The 16,266-nt window shown below is 47.9% G+C and overlaps 1 protein-coding gene across 2 annotated transcripts in view; it reads right to left on the bottom strand.

The window, feature by feature from the left end:
• The window catches only part of UNC93A (unc-93 homolog A), a 36,979-nt gene extending 23,074 nt beyond the window's left edge, over positions 1-13,905 (bottom strand). Inside the window, exons 1-2 of one of the 2 annotated variants that reach the window (XM_053904284.1) lie at positions 13,771-13,905; positions 2,450-2,587 (exon numbers count right to left, since the gene is read on the bottom strand). In XM_053904284.1, the coding sequence (XP_053760259.1) occupies positions 2,450-2,539 (90 nt within the window). In that variant the 5' untranslated portion in view covers positions 2,540-2,587; positions 13,771-13,905. Of the gene's footprint in view, positions 1-2,449; positions 2,588-9,558; positions 9,787-13,770 lie in introns of those variants that run through there. The other variant, XM_019412780.2, reaches the window with a different exon arrangement.
• Positions 13,906-16,266: the final 2,361 nt, after the last annotated feature.

The raw sequence follows: 16,266 nt of genomic DNA, 5'->3' as shown, positions 1-16,266 counted from the left end.
TCTCTCTGGGTTGTGGCCCCTGTGTTAAGTACACTTCCAAACACAAGCAACTGGGCCTCTGGGTGGCTCAGCCAGTCGAGTGTCCAACTCTTGATCTCGGCTCAGGTCATGATCTCATGATTCATGGGACTGAGTCCACATCTAGCTCTGTGCTGATAGTACAGAGCCTGCTTGGGATTCTCTCTCTCTCCCTCTCGCTCCGCCCCTTCCCTGCTCCCTCTCTCTCTCTCTCTCTCTCTCTGTCCTTCTCTCTCTTAAAATAAAATAAAGAGAAGATATTTGCAAATGACGTATCGGATAAAGGGTTAATATGCAAAAATCTATAAAGAACGAGTCAAACTCAACATCCAGAAAACAAATAATCCAGTGAAGAAATGGGCAGAGAAGTGAAAAGACACTTCTCCAACGAAGACATCCAGTTGGCCGAGCGACACATGAAAAGATGCTCAACATCACTCATCGTCACGGAAATACAAATCAAAACCACGATGAGATACCACCTCACACCCGTCAGAGTGGCTAAAATTAACAACTCAGGAAACAACAGATGCTGGTGAGGATGCGGAGAAACGGGAACCCTCTTGCACTGCTGGTGGGAATGCACACTGGTGTGGCCGCTCTGGAAATCAGTGTGGAGGTTCCTCAAAACATTAAAAATAGAACTACCCTACGACCCAGCAACTGCACTACTAGGTATTTATCCAAAAGATACAGGAGTGCTGACTCGAAGGGACACATGCACCCCAGTGTTTATAGCAGCACTATCGACAATAGCCAAAGTATGGAAAGAACCCAAATGTCCATCAAGTGGTGAATGGATAAAGACAACATATACACAATGGAATATTACTCGGTAATCAAAAAGGATGAAATCTTGCCGTTTGCAACAACATGGATGGAACTAGAGTGTGTTATGCTAAGTAAAGTAAGTCAGTCAGAGAAAGACAAATACCATATGATTTCACTCATATGTAGGAATTTAAGAAACAAAACAAATGAACACAGGGGAAGGGAAGGAAAGACAAGATAAGAAAGAGAGGGAGGCAACCCATGAGAGACTCTTAAATACGGAGAACAAACTGAGGGTTGCTGGAGGGGAGGTGGGAGGGGCTGGGGGATGGGCATCGAGGAGGACACCTGCTGGGATGACACCTGCTGGGATGAGCACTGGGTGTTGTATGCAAGGCATGAATCGCTGGGTTCTACTCCCAAAACCAACCCTACACTGTGTATGTATGTTAACTAACTCGGATTTAAAACAAAAACGAAAACAGGTCTCCTACGTCAGAGCCAAAAAGTCATTATGGAGCAGAAGCTGGAAAAACAAGAGAAAGGAGCTAGTTACTGAGAGAAACAGACAACAGGAAATGAGGAAGAGAAGAGAGGAAAACCATCTGACAGGTTTCTACCTCTCATGAAACCTACACGTTCCTTCCAATAAACTTTAAAAAGGAAACAACAACAACAACAACAACAAAAAGTAACTACCGGGGGAAGATACAGCCCATCTACCTTTAGGCAAATGTGATTCTTGTTACAGCCTTTTAGAGGCTTGAGGAGGAGAGAGTGCCATGGGGGTTGGGGTCAAAGTTATGGAGACAACTTTGTCGAGTTCACTGTTTTGCTTAAAGAAGCTTGGAATCCAGGGCGCCTGGGTGGCTCAGTAGGTTAAGTGTCCGACTTCGGCTCAGGTCATGATCTTGCGGTTTGTGGGCTCACTCCCCGTGTCAGGCTGACAGGGGCTGGAGTCTGCTTTGGATTCTGTGTCTCCCTCTCTCTCTGCCCTTCCACTGCTCATGCTCATGCTCTGTCTCTCTCAAAAATAAATAAACATTAAAAAAATTTAAAAAAAGAAGCTTGGAATCTCTATGGTCTAGCAAAATATGATAAATTCATGTTACTACCCCAACCACAAAGCCAAAGGCATGAAGGCACAGAATCCGCAATGAGTCATCCTGTGACTCTCCCTCTTTTTTTTTTTTTTTTTTTGAGTGTTTTACTTATGTTTGAGAGAACGAGAACGAGCGGGGGAGGGGTAGAGAGAGAGGACAGAGGATCTGAAGCGGGGTCTGAGCTGTCAGCACGGAGCCCGATGCGGGGCTCGAACTCACGAACCGTGAGATCATGACCTGAACTGACGTTGGTTGCTCAACCGACTAAGCCACCCCGCTGCTCCCGTGTGCCTCTCTCTTTTTAACTGTGTCAAAGGCAAATCACATCACGAGCCCAAGACCCACAGTCCTTGTCCAAGGGTCAAACACACACTCACTGTTGTGCAATCCTGTTGGAGAGGGTGGGGCTGCACATTTGTAAGCACATAAAAACCACTGTTGGAGAGGATTTGGGAGTGAATCGGTTAACAAGAAATCCTACATTCCTTGTCTTCTGTGACCCTGCGAATTCTTAGAGGCCAAGAGATGGACGTTTGTTCAGAAGTGTCCTCACTTACCTGCAGACTCTGCAGACCTCCGTAGGCCGTAAAGAGAAGCAGAAATCCAAATGAAACCACAAGAACATTCTTCAGGCTGCTTTCCGTCATGCTGATTAAAGACGTCAACCATCAGTGGACACGTAGGTTCGTAGTTCCCTAAAAGAAACCATGGGAAAAGCGGTCTGGACCAAGAAGTCACATTCTCTCTCTCGTCGGAGTTAGAGGCACCTAGGCCATTAAGGCTGCTGGGAGTTCATGAGCTTGGTTATCACCGACACCGTGAAACACTAGGGGTGCTGCTATGTATTCACCTTTTCTGCAATCCACAGTAACGGGGCAAAAGATCGGACTTCTATCAGCTTGTACTTGAACTTTCCCCCTATGAACTTCTAGCAGATATAGTCCTTAAAGTAATGATTTTCACGTTATATATATTATATAACGTAATATATGTATAATATGATTACATTATATATAGATATATGTATATAATGGTACCTTTCACATTGAAAGAAATTGTCAATGGTGCAGAATATGGATGTACTTGTCTTTTTAAAAAATTTTTTTAATATTTGTTTATTTTTGAGACAGACAGAGCATGAACAGGGGAGGGTCAGAGAGAGAGAGACACAATCCGAAGCAGGTTCCAGGCTCTGAGCTGTCAGCACAGAGCCCGATGCGGGGCTCGAACTCACAGACCGTGAGATCATGACCTGAGCCGAAGTCGGACGCCCAACCGATTGAGCCACTGAGGCGCCCCTGGATGTACTTGTCTTAAAGAACAGAGTATAAATGTGAGTTTCAAGATACATAGCTCAACTTCTGAAAAATAGTTAACATGATTGTAAGATCCAAGGGCCAAAGTATTAAAAAAATTTTTTTTAGTGTTTATTTATTTTTGAAAGAGAGAGAGAGAGTGAGCAGGGGGAGGGGCAGAGAGAGGGAGACACAGAATCCAAAGCAGGCTCCAGACTCTGAGCTGTCAGCACAGAGCCTGACATGGGTCTTGAACACACAGACTGTGAGATCATGACCTGAGTCAAAGTCAGACGCTTAACCAACTGAGCCACCCAGGTGCCCCAATTCTATTTTTAATTTTTGAGGAACCTCCATACTGTTTTTCAGAGCAGCTACACCAGTCTGCATTCCCACCAACGCATGAGGGTTCCCCTTTCTCTGAATCCTCGCCAACCCTTGTTTCCAGTGTTGTTAATTTTAACTATCCTAACGGGTGTCAGGTGATATCTCATTGCGGTTTTGATTCACATTTTCTAATGATTCAAGACGTATTTATTCACGTACCTGTTGTCTTTTTGTATATCTTATTTGGAGAAGTGGCTATCAGGTCCTTTGCCCATTTTTTAATTGGGTCGTTTATTTGTCTTTTGTCCTTTCTTGCTATTGAGTTTTGTGCATTCTTTATATATTTTGGATGTTAGCCCCTTATCAGATACATGGGTTGCAAATACTTTTCCCATTCCATAGGTCGTCTTTTCACTTTGTTGGTGGTTTCTTCAGCTGAGCGGAAGCTTTTTGTTTGATGAAGTCCCACTTGTTTATTTTTCGTTTTGTTGCCTGTGCTGTAGGTGTCCCATCCAGACATTACCACCTAGAGTCATGTCGAGGAGATTTATTGCTAAGTTGTCTTCTAGGTGTTTCATGACAGCAGGTCTTATATTTAAGTCTTTAACCATGTTGAGTTAATTCTGGGTGGAGTAAGATATGGGCCCAGTTTCATTCTTTTCCATGTGAATATCCAATTATTCCAGCACCATTTATTGAGAAGACTGTCTTCTTTCCTCTGTTGAGTATTCTTGGCTCCCTTGTCAAACATTGGTTAACTGTACAATGCTTGGGTTTATTTCTGGGCTTCCGTTTCTGTTCCATTGGTGTATTCACCTGTTTTTATGCCAGTACCTTACTCTTTTGATGACTAGTGCTTTATAGTACAGCTTCCAGTCAGGGAGTGATGTTTTCTGCATTGTTCTTAGGATTTATTTGGCTATTTGGGGTCTTTTGTGGTTCCATATAAATTTTAGGAGGTTTTTTCCACCTCTGTAAAAAATGCCATTGGAATCTTCATAGGGATTGCCTTAAATCTATAGAAGGCTTATGGTAGTATTAGCATTTTAACAATATTAATTCTTCTAATCCATGAACATGGGATACTTTTCCATTTATTTGTGTCTTCTTTAATGTCTTTCATCAATGTCTTATAGTTTTCAGAGTACAGATCTTTCACCTCCTTAAATTTATTCTTAAGTATTTTGTTTTTTATGCTATCCCACTTACAAGTGGGATAAATTTCAATTATTTCCTTTTGTGAACATTTGTTCTTGGTGTATAGAAACACTACTGATTTTCATATGCTGATTTTGTATCCTGCAACTTTACTGAATTCATTGATTAGATCTAACCGTTTTTTGGTTGAATCTTTAGGATTTTCTCTATATAAAATAATATCATTTGCAAATAGAGACAATTTTACTTCTTCCCTTTTAATTATGATCCCCTTTATTTCTTTTTCTTGCCTGATTGCTCTAGCTAGGACTTCTATATTATGTTGAATAGAAGTGGTGAGAGCGGGCACTGTTGTCTTCTTGATCTTAGAGGAAAAGTTTTCAAACTTTCACCATTGAGCATGATGTTAGCTATGGGCTTGTTATATATGGTCTTTATGATGTTAAGATATGTTCTTTCTATACCTAGTTTGTTAAGAGTTTTTACTGAGAAAAAAATGTTGAATTTTGCCAAATGCTTTTTCTGCCTCTATTAAAATGATTATATGATTTTTTAAAAAATTTTTTTAATGTTTTTTTAAAATTTATTTTTGAAGGAGAGAGAGAGACAGAGCACGAGTGGGGGGAGGGGCAGAGAGACGGAGACACAGAATCTGAAACAGGCTCCGGGCCCCGAGCTGTCAGCACAGAGCCCGACGCGGGGCTTGAACTCACAAACTGCGAAATCATGACCTGAGCCGAAGTCGGACGCTCAACCTACCGAGCCACCAAGGTGCCCCAAAATGATATGATTCTTTTCTTTCATTCTATTAATGTGATGTATCACAATGATTGATTTTTGTATGTCGAATTATCCTCACATTTCAAGAGGTAAACCCCTTTTGATCATGGTGGACAGTCCTTTTAGTGTGCTGCTGAATTTGGCTTGCTAGTATTTTATTGAGAATTTTGCATCAATATTCATCAGGGATATTGACCTGTAGGCCTTTTGTTTGTTTCTTTGTTTTCTGGTAGCATCCTTTTTGGATTTGGTATCAGGATAATGCTGACGTCATAAAATGAGTTTAGGAACATCCTCCCCTCTTCAATTTTTTGGAAGAGCTTGAGAAGAATTAGTGTTAATTCTTCTTTAAATGTTTGGTAAAATTCACTGATAAAGCCAGTGGTCCTGGGCTTTTCTTCATTGGGAGATTTTTTATTACTTTGTCAATCTCCTTCCTAGAAATTTGTCTATTCATATTTTTAATTTCTTCCTTATTTAGTCTTGGTAGTTACATGTTTCTAAAAATTTTTCCATTTTTTTCTAGGTTGTCCAGTTTGTTGGCATATAGTTTCTCCTCATAGCCTCTTATGGTCCTTTGAATCTATGTGGTATCCACTCTAAAGTTTCCTTTTTCATTTATAATTTAGTGGATTTGGGTCCTTTCTCTTTTGTTTTTGGTTAGGTAAGGATTTGTAAATTTTATCATCTCAAAGAACCAAGTCTTACTTTAGCCAATCTTTTCTATTGTTTTTCTTTCTTTATTTCATTTATTTCTGCTTTAATCTTTATTATTTCCTTTCTTCTTCTAACTTTGTGTTCACTTTTTCCTTAAGGCACAAAGTTCAGTTGTTTATTTGGGATATTTTTTCCTTCTTAATATAGGAATTTATTGCGATAAACTTCCCTCTTAGAACTGTTTTTCCTGCACCCCACAAGTTCTGATACATTATGTTTCCATTTTTGTTTTTCTCAAAAACTTTTTTTATTTCTCCTTTAATTTCTTTTTTGATCCATTAGTTGTTCAGGGGAGTGTTGTTTAATTTTCATGTGTTTATAAATTTTCCAGTTTTCCTTCTGTTATTGATTTCTGGGTTCATGACATTGTGGTCAGAGAAGATACTTGATATAATTTCAATCATTTAGAATTTGCTAAGACTTGTTTCATGGTCTAACATATAGTTTATTCTAAAAATGGCCCACGTGTACCTGAAATGAATGTGTATTACAATGCTCTGTACATGTCTATTAGGGCCATTTGGTCTACAGTGTTGTTCAAATCTGTTGTTTCCATATTGATTCTCTGCATGATCTCTCCACTGTTGAGAATGGGGTAGTAAAGTCCTTAACTATTATTGTATTCTTACTGATTTATTCTTTTACCTCTGCCAGCTTTTCCTGTATATATTTAGGGATCCAATGTTGAGTACAGAAATATTTACAATTGTTATATCTTTTTGATGTATTGGCCCTTTTATCATCATTTAATAATCTTCTTTGTCTCTTTGTTACCGTTTTTAGTTTAAAGTCTGTTTCGTACAGCGTAGATATATCTACCCCTGCTTTGTTGTTGTTACCATTTGCTTGAAATGTCTTTTCCATTCCTTCACCCTCAGTCTGTGAGTGTCTTTAAGGCTAACATGAGCCCCTTCTAGACAGCATATTGTTTGATCTTGGTTGTTTATCCATTCAGCTGTTCTATGTCTTTTAATTGGAGAATTCAATCCCTTTATGTTTAAAATAATTATTGATAGGTAAGGACTTACTATTGCCATTTTGTTGTTTCCTGTTTTTCCGTTTTTATTTTTATTTTTATTTATTTATTTTTTTGTCTTTGACTGTGACAATTTAATTACAATTTGTCTCAGTGTAGCCCTAATTGGGCTCAACCTATTTGGACCTCATGGATCTGGATGTCCATTTCTCTCCCCAGGTTTGGGGAGTTCTCGGTCATTGTTACTTTCAATATACTTTCTGTTCCTTTCTCCTTCTCTTCTCCTTCTGGAATTTCCATAATGTGAGTATTGTTTCTTTTTATCGTGTCGTATAATTCCCATAGGCTTTCTTCACTCTTTTTCATTCTTTTGTCTCTTTGCTCCTCTGACTGAATAATTTCCATTGTCCTGTCCTCCAGGTCACTGATTCTTTATTCTGCGTGGCTGAGTCTACTCTTAAAAACTTCTCTTCTGTTGAATTCTTCAGCTCAGTTATTGAATTTTTCAACTCCAGGATTTCATTTGTTTGCTTCGATGGTCACTATCCCTTGTTGAACTTCTTATTTTGTTCGTGCATTGTTTTCCTAATTTTGTTTAGTTGTCTGTCTGTGTTCTTGCACTTCACTAAACTTCCTTAACAGCATTATTCTGAATTGTCTGTCTGATGGTTCATAGATCTCCATTTCTTTAGAGTCAGTGATTGGAGCTTTATTGGTTTCCTTTGGTTGTGTCGTACTTACCTGATTTTTCATGATCCTTGATTCACTGCAGTGGTATCTGTGCATTTGAGTAACTGAGCTCTTCTAGATGTTCCAGATTTGCTTTGGCAGGGAGAGTTCTTCACCAGTCAGTTCAGTTTGAGTTTCTGGGTGTGTCTGCTGGTAACATCCTTGGGCAGATGGGCCCTACTATTACGGTCTATTTTTGGCAAGACAGCTTTTCCAGCTCTGTGGTTGGGAATTGGGGTTGTGCTACTGGCTGAGAACTGTTGAATAGGATTGCTGGTTTGTTTCCCTACCCAAGTGAGGCTGTAGGATGGGCTCCATGTCTGGCTGGACTCTCTGGTCAGATTTACCAGCTGGCCAGGGCTGGGTAATATTCAGTACTAGCCAGGGCTGTGAATTAGCCTCCCTGCCTTGGCAGGGCTGCAGGACCAGGACCTGTACAGCTCATGGTCTGGGGACCTGAATCAGGCCAGAATTCTCTGGTCAGGTGAGGCCACCGGTTAGCTCTGCAGATGGGGGAGGTCACAGGCTGGACTCACGGTTCAAGTGCCGCTGTACGTAGGACTATTGAGTGGGCTACTCAGCTTCTCACGTGCTTTGGTTAGGTTCCCTGGCCTGACAGGCTGAAAGCTGTCTTCAGTGATGAGCGGGGCTGTGAAATAGATGGGCAGGGATGCCCAGGAACAACAGGGGAAACAGTTCTAAAGCTGGTAGAGTTCTTTGTTTCTTAACTCAAGCCAACCCGTACCCCAAGCTCCCTGGAAGAACAGGGCCCCTAGCTTTGCTCTGCGAACTATCGCCTCTGTCTGCCCCTCTCTCTGCTCTAGCACTGCTGGGTCACATGGCTTCCAGGCGTTGTCACCAACCCTTCTGTCTATACGGGGCTGGAAGACACTCTGCGCCGCGGATGGGGCTGTGTCTCAGCCCCTGCGCCCGGACGGGAAGAGGAAAAGACATTCCAGGTTTCTCTCGGTTTCCCAAACAAGCTGTCTGGTTTGGAGGGGCTGGGACTCGGCTGTGCACTAATTTCCCTGCCGTGTGCCACACGGGAAGCCCCCACATTCAGCGCTGGCTTTTTCTGGGGGCCGTCAGCTCTGCCCGCCCGCCTCTGGGCTCCAGCAGCACTGGGTGCACGGCTTCCAGGACTGGTTGCCAGCCCTTCTGCTCAGACGGGGCTAGAAGGCAGCCTCCACAGTGAGCAGGGCTGTGACTCAGCACCTTGCCTGGGCACGGGCGAACTGGGCTCCAGGGCTGGCAGGATCCTCGTCTGAGGGTCCGAATCAGGCAGGTCTGCACCCCATCCCGTTCCCCGGGCAGACCGTGCCCCTGGCTTCTGCAGTTTTGCTGTGGAACAAAACCTCTCGCTGGTTTCCCTGCGTGGGCACCGCAAGCATGAACTTGGTCTGCCAAGATCCAAGTGCCGTTGCAAGCCCCGCCCCCCTCCTCCCTGACAGTCACATTCCCAGTGGTCGAGCCCTGCACATTCCCCTGCATTCCCCATGGTATGAAATCAGATTAGGGGCTCCCACAAAATGACTCACGTGCCGGGCAGCCTAGCTGTGAGCCCAGGTTCCCTCTTCCCACTGGAGGAACCAGAGGCTCGGGAGAGACCTGTCCGCGTGGCGCTGTGCTGGCCTGGGGGAGGGGCAGAGTGGCCAGCGTGTGGCCGTGTGGTCGTTTCTCTTACCCTGCTGCTGTGGGATGGCCTGGTCTCTGAGGTGCAGGCGGTGCCTCGGCCCCACTCCCCTGTTCCGGGATTCTCTCACTGGTGTTGTTCTTCAATAGTCGTGAGTGGCTCTCGGGAGAGGGAGCGAAGTCAGGGACAAGCTATGTTGCCATCCTAGTGACGACATCCAGAATATCTCCTAAGGGAGGTCCACTAGGACCGTGCCCAGGCCGTGCCTGTGATGAGGACAAGTTTAGAGGAGGCCCCAGCCTCAGAAGTGTGCACTCCCTAATTTACACACTCCTGCAGGGACGAGCGTGGGAAATTCCAGAAACCCGAAAGCTGTCTTGACTTGTCAGCCAGTTTCAACATTATTAGCAAAACGCATAACTGGAACTGTGAACCCGGGCCCCGGGGTGAGCCTCAAATGGCTGACGTCTTCGGGTGTCAAAAATACCCATAACCACCTTTTTCTTTAAAATTAACAGGGGCACCCGGGGGGCTCAGTCGGATGAGTGTCTGACTTCGGCTCAGGTCATGATCTTGCCGTTCATGAGTTCGAGCCCCGCGTCGGGCTCTGTGCCGACAGCTCGGAGCCTGGAGCCTGCCGCGGATTCTGTGTCTCCCTCTCTCTCAAAAATAAATAAACATTAAAAAAAAAAAAAATTAACATCAGCACCTTATCACTTGGAGGAGAAAAAGATGGTTTTGTAGATCTGCTTGAAACCTCAGGATCGCTCACTGGATATTAAGGTGAAAGACTCAGTGCCTGGCACACCGCTGAGACAAAGAATGTTCTAGAGACTCATGGGGTCTGACAGGCAGGAGATTTTCCCAGCCACTAGGTGCCACTGTTGGGCTAACGCTGAGCTCCCCTAACGCTCCCAGGGGGCGTCCTAGAAGGTCACACTTGAAATAGCAAACTTCCAGCTAAGAAGCTAAAGACAGCCTTAATTCTCGGAAGTCTAATCAGGGATCGGCTCTTTTAAAGAAATTACTTCTGGAAGCAAATTAATATCAATTTTCTTGGCATTTAAACCTGATACCTTTGTTGATAAAAGCAGCACCATACAAATTCAAATTTGTCGTCATCATTACTTACACTTTCATCTAATAAAGATGAAAAATGTGTATGTAAGGACAGGAGCAAATTATTGCTTGAAGTTCGGAATTCTTCTACTTCGGAAACAAATGTATTTGGTGGCTCCCTTTTTTTTTTTCCTGGAAGAGCAATTTATACTCTCTGATCTCTGGCTCCAGAAAGCATTCTCTTCATCTCCTAGCCAGGGTTTCAAAGCATCTGAAGCCTCGAAGGGGCAGGCTGGCCGGTGGGTGAGGCGGGTGCCTGTGAGGAGCACGCTGGTCGGCGGTCCTCTGGAGCGGGCTGGGGTCCTCCTGGGTCCTGTCCTCCCTCAGCCAAGGCCCCTCCTGCTCCTCATCGCTTATCAGAGAGCGGAGACCCTGCTCAGGACAAAGTCAGCAGAAGCAGGGCCCGGAGAAGGACCTGAAATATCCCTGTGTTCATGCTCACGGTGTTCCCTCGGAGCCGTGCTGCGATTCTGGGTCCTCCCCGCCCCCGGGGTCCCTCGCGCTCATTCCTCCTGAGCCTCAGAGGCCTGACCACGCAGCCCGCATCCTCCACAGGAATCCGCAGAGCCCCCGAGCCGCGGCTTCTGGAAAGGCTAAGCAGCGTCATCTTGTCCCAGAGAGAAAGGCTGGCGGGCCACGCTTAGCGCTCGTGTGTGCGCCCGCCAGCGTCGCGACGCGGAACGAACCTGAGAGGGGAAACACCCCACGCCATCCTCTTGTATCTGGACATATATTTTTAAAGATTGTGTTTAATGTTTCGTTTTAACTGAAGGAGAGAGAGACACAGAGACAGAGTGCGAGCGGGGGAGGGACAGAGAGAGAGGGAGACACAGAATCCGAAGCAGGCTCCGGGCTCCGAGCTGTCAGCACAGAGCCCGATGCGGGGCTCGAACCCATGAACCGTGAGATCGTGACCCGAGCTGAAGTCGGACGCCAAACCGACTGAGACCCCAGGCGCCCCACACTCTGGTATTTGGGAGGGGAAGGGAGGCGCCAGGTTTAGCCCACACGCGTGCCAGCACATGCACCCACGCCCCTTTTGCTTTTCACGTGCACGCTCCCTTTCCCTCCGATGGGCCTTCTGCTGCCCGAGCTCCAGCACCAACTTCTGCAGTCGTTCAAGCTACTTGCCGGGCCTGCCCTGGGTCGGATACGCCCGTAGCACCCAGAATCGTATCTGGACACTGACGGAACACAAGGGCTTTGTTTGCAACGAAGCAAACAGAGAAATCAAACAAGTTCAGGTGGGGGTACAGACCGTCCCCCAGTAGAGCAGGTCATATGAAGGATCGTATGCAGAGGGCGATCACGCTCAGCCCCCACCCCCATCTCCATGAGGGTGACAGAGCGGCTGCCCGGCTCCACCGATGCCCACCCAGAGGGGTCTTCCCCCACAGAGAGTTCCAGCCCCACGTCTTGTGAGCCCAGCAGAGCCCGAGACCTTCTGCTTGAACAGGGTCCTGGGGAGCCCTGTGAGTAGCTAAGAAAGCTGGGACAGTCAAGGGCCAAATACACCTTCACCCGTGATCCCCGGGCGAGCGGCAGAGTGGTGGTCGTGTTGGAATGTTCTGGGTAGTTTTCAATCCATTATTTTGTCTGCACAGGCAAAGCTTCGGGGATGTAAAACTACTTTGGTAAATCTCCAAGGATAATTTTGTGCCTTTGATCCCACAACACGCAAACGTCCATAAAGTTTGAATTATGTCCCCAAAGTCAGCAACATCACCCGTGTGGATTTTACCTAGTTCTGTGCCTCCTTCGCTCCCGTCACTACCGTGGCACACGGCGTCCTGAATCGTGGAGAACGCTGGATGTTTTCCTGGTTTGCCTTTGGTCGCAAGGAGCTCAAACGACTCTATTCAGTAGTACCTCGGGAAACCCTTGCGTAAGACCTGTTTTCGCTTCGGCAAGTCGCAGGACCTGTTTGCAGATCATCCAGCGGCTGCTTCTCTGGGAACTGCTCGGCTCTCTGGGAAAGATTTGCCGGCGAGGTGTGGAAAGGCAGACCGGATGAGAGCGTGGTGTGGCCGAGAACATTTTATAAACCCTTCTACTGAACATTTTTGTTTGGTTTTTGAACAAAAGTAGCACGGGCCCGTTTTAATGGAAAAAGTCATCTCCATGGGGCCCAGAAGCAAAACAAATGAGCGGATAAAGAAGAAAGAGACGAATCAAAACACAGACTCTTGAGCACAGAGGACACCCTGGTCACCGGAGGGGAGGGGTGGGGGAAGGGAGCAGTGGTTTGGCGTGCGATGTGGCGATGAGGACTGTGTGGGGTGTGGATGTCGAATCACTCTCTTGTACACCTGGATCTAATATAACACGGTGTGTTGACTATATTTTGATGAAAAATGAAGACATTTCATAAGAAAAAAGAAAACTCTCGGACACGTGCATATGCGGACGTGAGTACCAATATACACACAGGTGCACGCGTTGCACACCCGCATACGATGAGCCTACAAGCAGACTCAGGCCAAACCCTTCTCTGCACAGCACAAGTGTGGGCATAGGGGGCGAACGTGCCCTCTGTCCCATGCACCTGTATACCGTTCCCCCATTTTTAGGAAAACCATTTAATTTGAAAAAGCATAAAGATTTTTACTTCGTTATTACTTTTTTTAGAGAAAGGGAACGAGGGTGTGCGAGCGGAGCGAGGTGGGGGGGGGGGGCAGAGAGTGACTCTCAAGCAGGCTCCGCGCCCAGCACAGAGCCTGACGCGGGGCTCGACCCCACGAACCGTGGATCATAACCTGAGCTGAAATCGAGAGTCAGGCGTTGGGCTGACTGAGCCACCCAGGCCCCCCGAGAGTAAACATTTTTAAAGGAAACTATATTTATAGAAAGGGTTTTGGGACAAAGAACTCTGAACATTAAACTGAAACTCAGAATTATTTCTAGGCCTCTGACTTCATCAGTACCCTCTCTGAGGCGTTCTCCCGCCTCCCCGGCCCCCGAAGCCAATGCAAACAGGCGTCCAAGTAGCTGCCGCCAGAAACCCCTAGCCCTGCTCACAGCTTCCTGTGCTTCCAGACGGAGCCTCACCGCCACCCCCCCGCCCCTGCACGAGGCGCGGGCGTCCCTCGGAAGCGTGGCGGAACCCCACTGCCACCCTGCTGCCCGTGACCGCTTCGTCCCCACCTGCTTCCACACGGGGTCAGCAGCTCCTCGAGGCCCGGCCTGTCTGGGACGAGCCGGAGAGAAGCAGGATGTGCGCTTGAGCCCCTGGAGGCGGCCTGGCCGACAGCTGTGCACACGGCTCCCTGCGGACATTCCCTCCAGGGCCGCGGGGACACGTGCGGTGCTGCGGCCTGAGACCCCTGGCTAGGCCCGCTCGCCGTGGTGGCCACACGCTGGACGCTGCCCTCTGCCCCCGAGGATCAGCTGTCCCCCCCCCCTCCCCTGCCTGTCTGGGAGGCAGCCACGCACCTGCTGCTGCCACTCAGTCAGGAAGCTCTCCCCGCGCCTCCACGACTGTGGCGGGGCCGTGGGACCAGAGGCCGTGACACGGTGGGGAGGCACAGAGAAATCAGGCTGATGACGTGTCCGGGAACCGGGGGATCGTGACTCACAGGTGAGCAAGGGCTCTGCGCTCACAGCGCACGGCCTGAGGGGCAACTCGGCCCTTGGGGGCCAGGGTCCCGCCACCCCCGTGTGCCGTGTTCCCAAGGCAGGGCGCCCAGCTGGTATGAACCTGGAGCCTTCCACACAGATGTCTCCCTGAGGGTCCTTCAGCAGCCAGGAGTCAGCAGCGCACCTGCTGTGTCGGCCGACCTCCCGAACCCCACGCGGGCCTGCCCCTCACCTCGCGACCGGATTTCCTCGGGAAAACGGGCTGTGCGTGGGTTCTGCGAGCCAAGTCGCGTCTTTCCAAGTCATCGCTGATAGTCTGTGTTTTCACACGGCCCCTGCTGTAGGAGTTTTCCCAGCTGAAGGCAGCTGAGAAAAGGCGGACACAGAGAAACCCGCTGCCCTCCCCCGACCAGGAAGGGCAAGGTGATTCTTAATCACGAGAGGAGCCTAGACTCAGCGCAGAGTTGGCACCGGAGGACCCGGATCGCAGACCCCGTGTAGACAGCCCCATCTTCCCTCCTCTCCCCGTGTATTCGCCAGCGTGGAACCCCCAGGCCCCTTCCCTCTCTTGTTCCTTGTCTACAAACGCACTGTTCCTCGGCAGAGATGTCGCTGAAGCCAGGTTCCAACCACCCTCCTGCGTTACTGGTCCCGAGCCCCCCCACGTGCTTGCTGGGCTTCTGTGGTTTCTCTCCTGCTCATCTGTCTTCCTCAGCAACGACCGTACGACGGCAGAGAGCCTGTGATGCCGGGGGGCAGGCAGTGGCCACCAGGTGTCAGGAAAGTCCACGTCTGGGGCACCACTTGCCAGATACGGCTCTGCGTTTTGGGGGCAGCGTTGAGAATCATCTGGAAAATGGAAGATCAGACTGTCATAAACAGATGGACAGACAGAAAGTCCACGGAGCCCCACGTCCCTGAAGCAGCCAGCCGCCTCCGCAGTGACCGATCCTTCCAGATTCTTCCAGGGCCTGCGGCTGTCCCAGGGTCCGGGGAGGAGGCAGCATGATGGGCTGACCCGGCCTAACGGCGACCCCCCAAGACTGGGGGTTTAGCAGGACAACCACGTGACTGGGCACAACACAGATTCACAAGACCCAATGTTTACGGACGGTATTAGCCCTGGAGAAGCTTCTCACGGGTCATGAGGGCTGCATTTCATGTATTTATTTTTTCATTTACATCTAAATTAGTTAGCATCTAGTGCAACAATGATTTCAGGAGTAGATTCCTTAGGGCCCCTTCCCCATTTAGCCCATCTCCCCTCCCACACCCCCTCCAGCAACCCTCTGTTCTCTGTATTTAAGAGTCTTTTGTGTTTTGTCCCCCTCCCTGTTTTTATATTATTTTTGTTTCCCTCCCCTTATGTTCATCTGTTTTGTCTCTTAAAGCCCTCAAATGAGTGAAGTCATCTGATTTTTGTTTTCTCTGACTAATTTCACTTAGCATAATACGCTCCAGTTCCATCCACGTAGTTGCCAAAGGCAAAATTTCATTGTTTTTGATTGCTGAGTAGTAACTCCATTGTATGTATAGACCACACCTTCTTTATCCATTCACCCATCGAGGGACATTTGGGCTCTTTCCATCCTTTGGCTACTGTTGACAGCGCTGCTAAAAACACGGGGGTGCGTGTGGAGGGCTGCATTTTCTTACGTCCCTAGTGTGTGCACGCAGCCGTTCCACCACCGGTTTTGCTGGAGGAGAGGAAACAAAACAGAGCAAGGCTGAGAAGGTGCCGGAAGGTGCCCCCCCAGCTGCCGCTGAAGTCTGGGTTTCAACCTTCCCCTAGTGGATGCAGATCCGTGAGAGAGCGGTGTTTGGGGACAAGAGGAACTGTCCCACCGAGGCCGTGCTACGGGAGGCGACAGGAAACGGCGCTCCCATGCCGACCTGTGCTCCATGTGTGAATGAGAGACAAGGGCCCCGGGGAAGGGGTGGATAGGAGGAGCAGAAGGGCGTGAACTGGTCCTGTGGCCAGGCTGGGGATGGACACGAGGTCACTGCACACGAGGACAGGACCCTGGACCAGTGTGAACAAGGACACGAGGTCACTGCACCTGA

The sequence above is a fragment of the Panthera pardus genome, unplaced genomic scaffold, assembly GCF_024362965.1.
Source record: "Panthera pardus isolate Hobbes unplaced genomic scaffold, ASM2436296v1 HiC_scaffold_17, whole genome shotgun sequence".
Lineage (NCBI taxonomy): Eukaryota > Metazoa > Chordata > Mammalia > Carnivora > Felidae > Panthera > Panthera pardus.
Note: the sequence above shows the minus strand (reverse complement) of the source record. Positions and strands in the feature narration are given on the sequence as shown.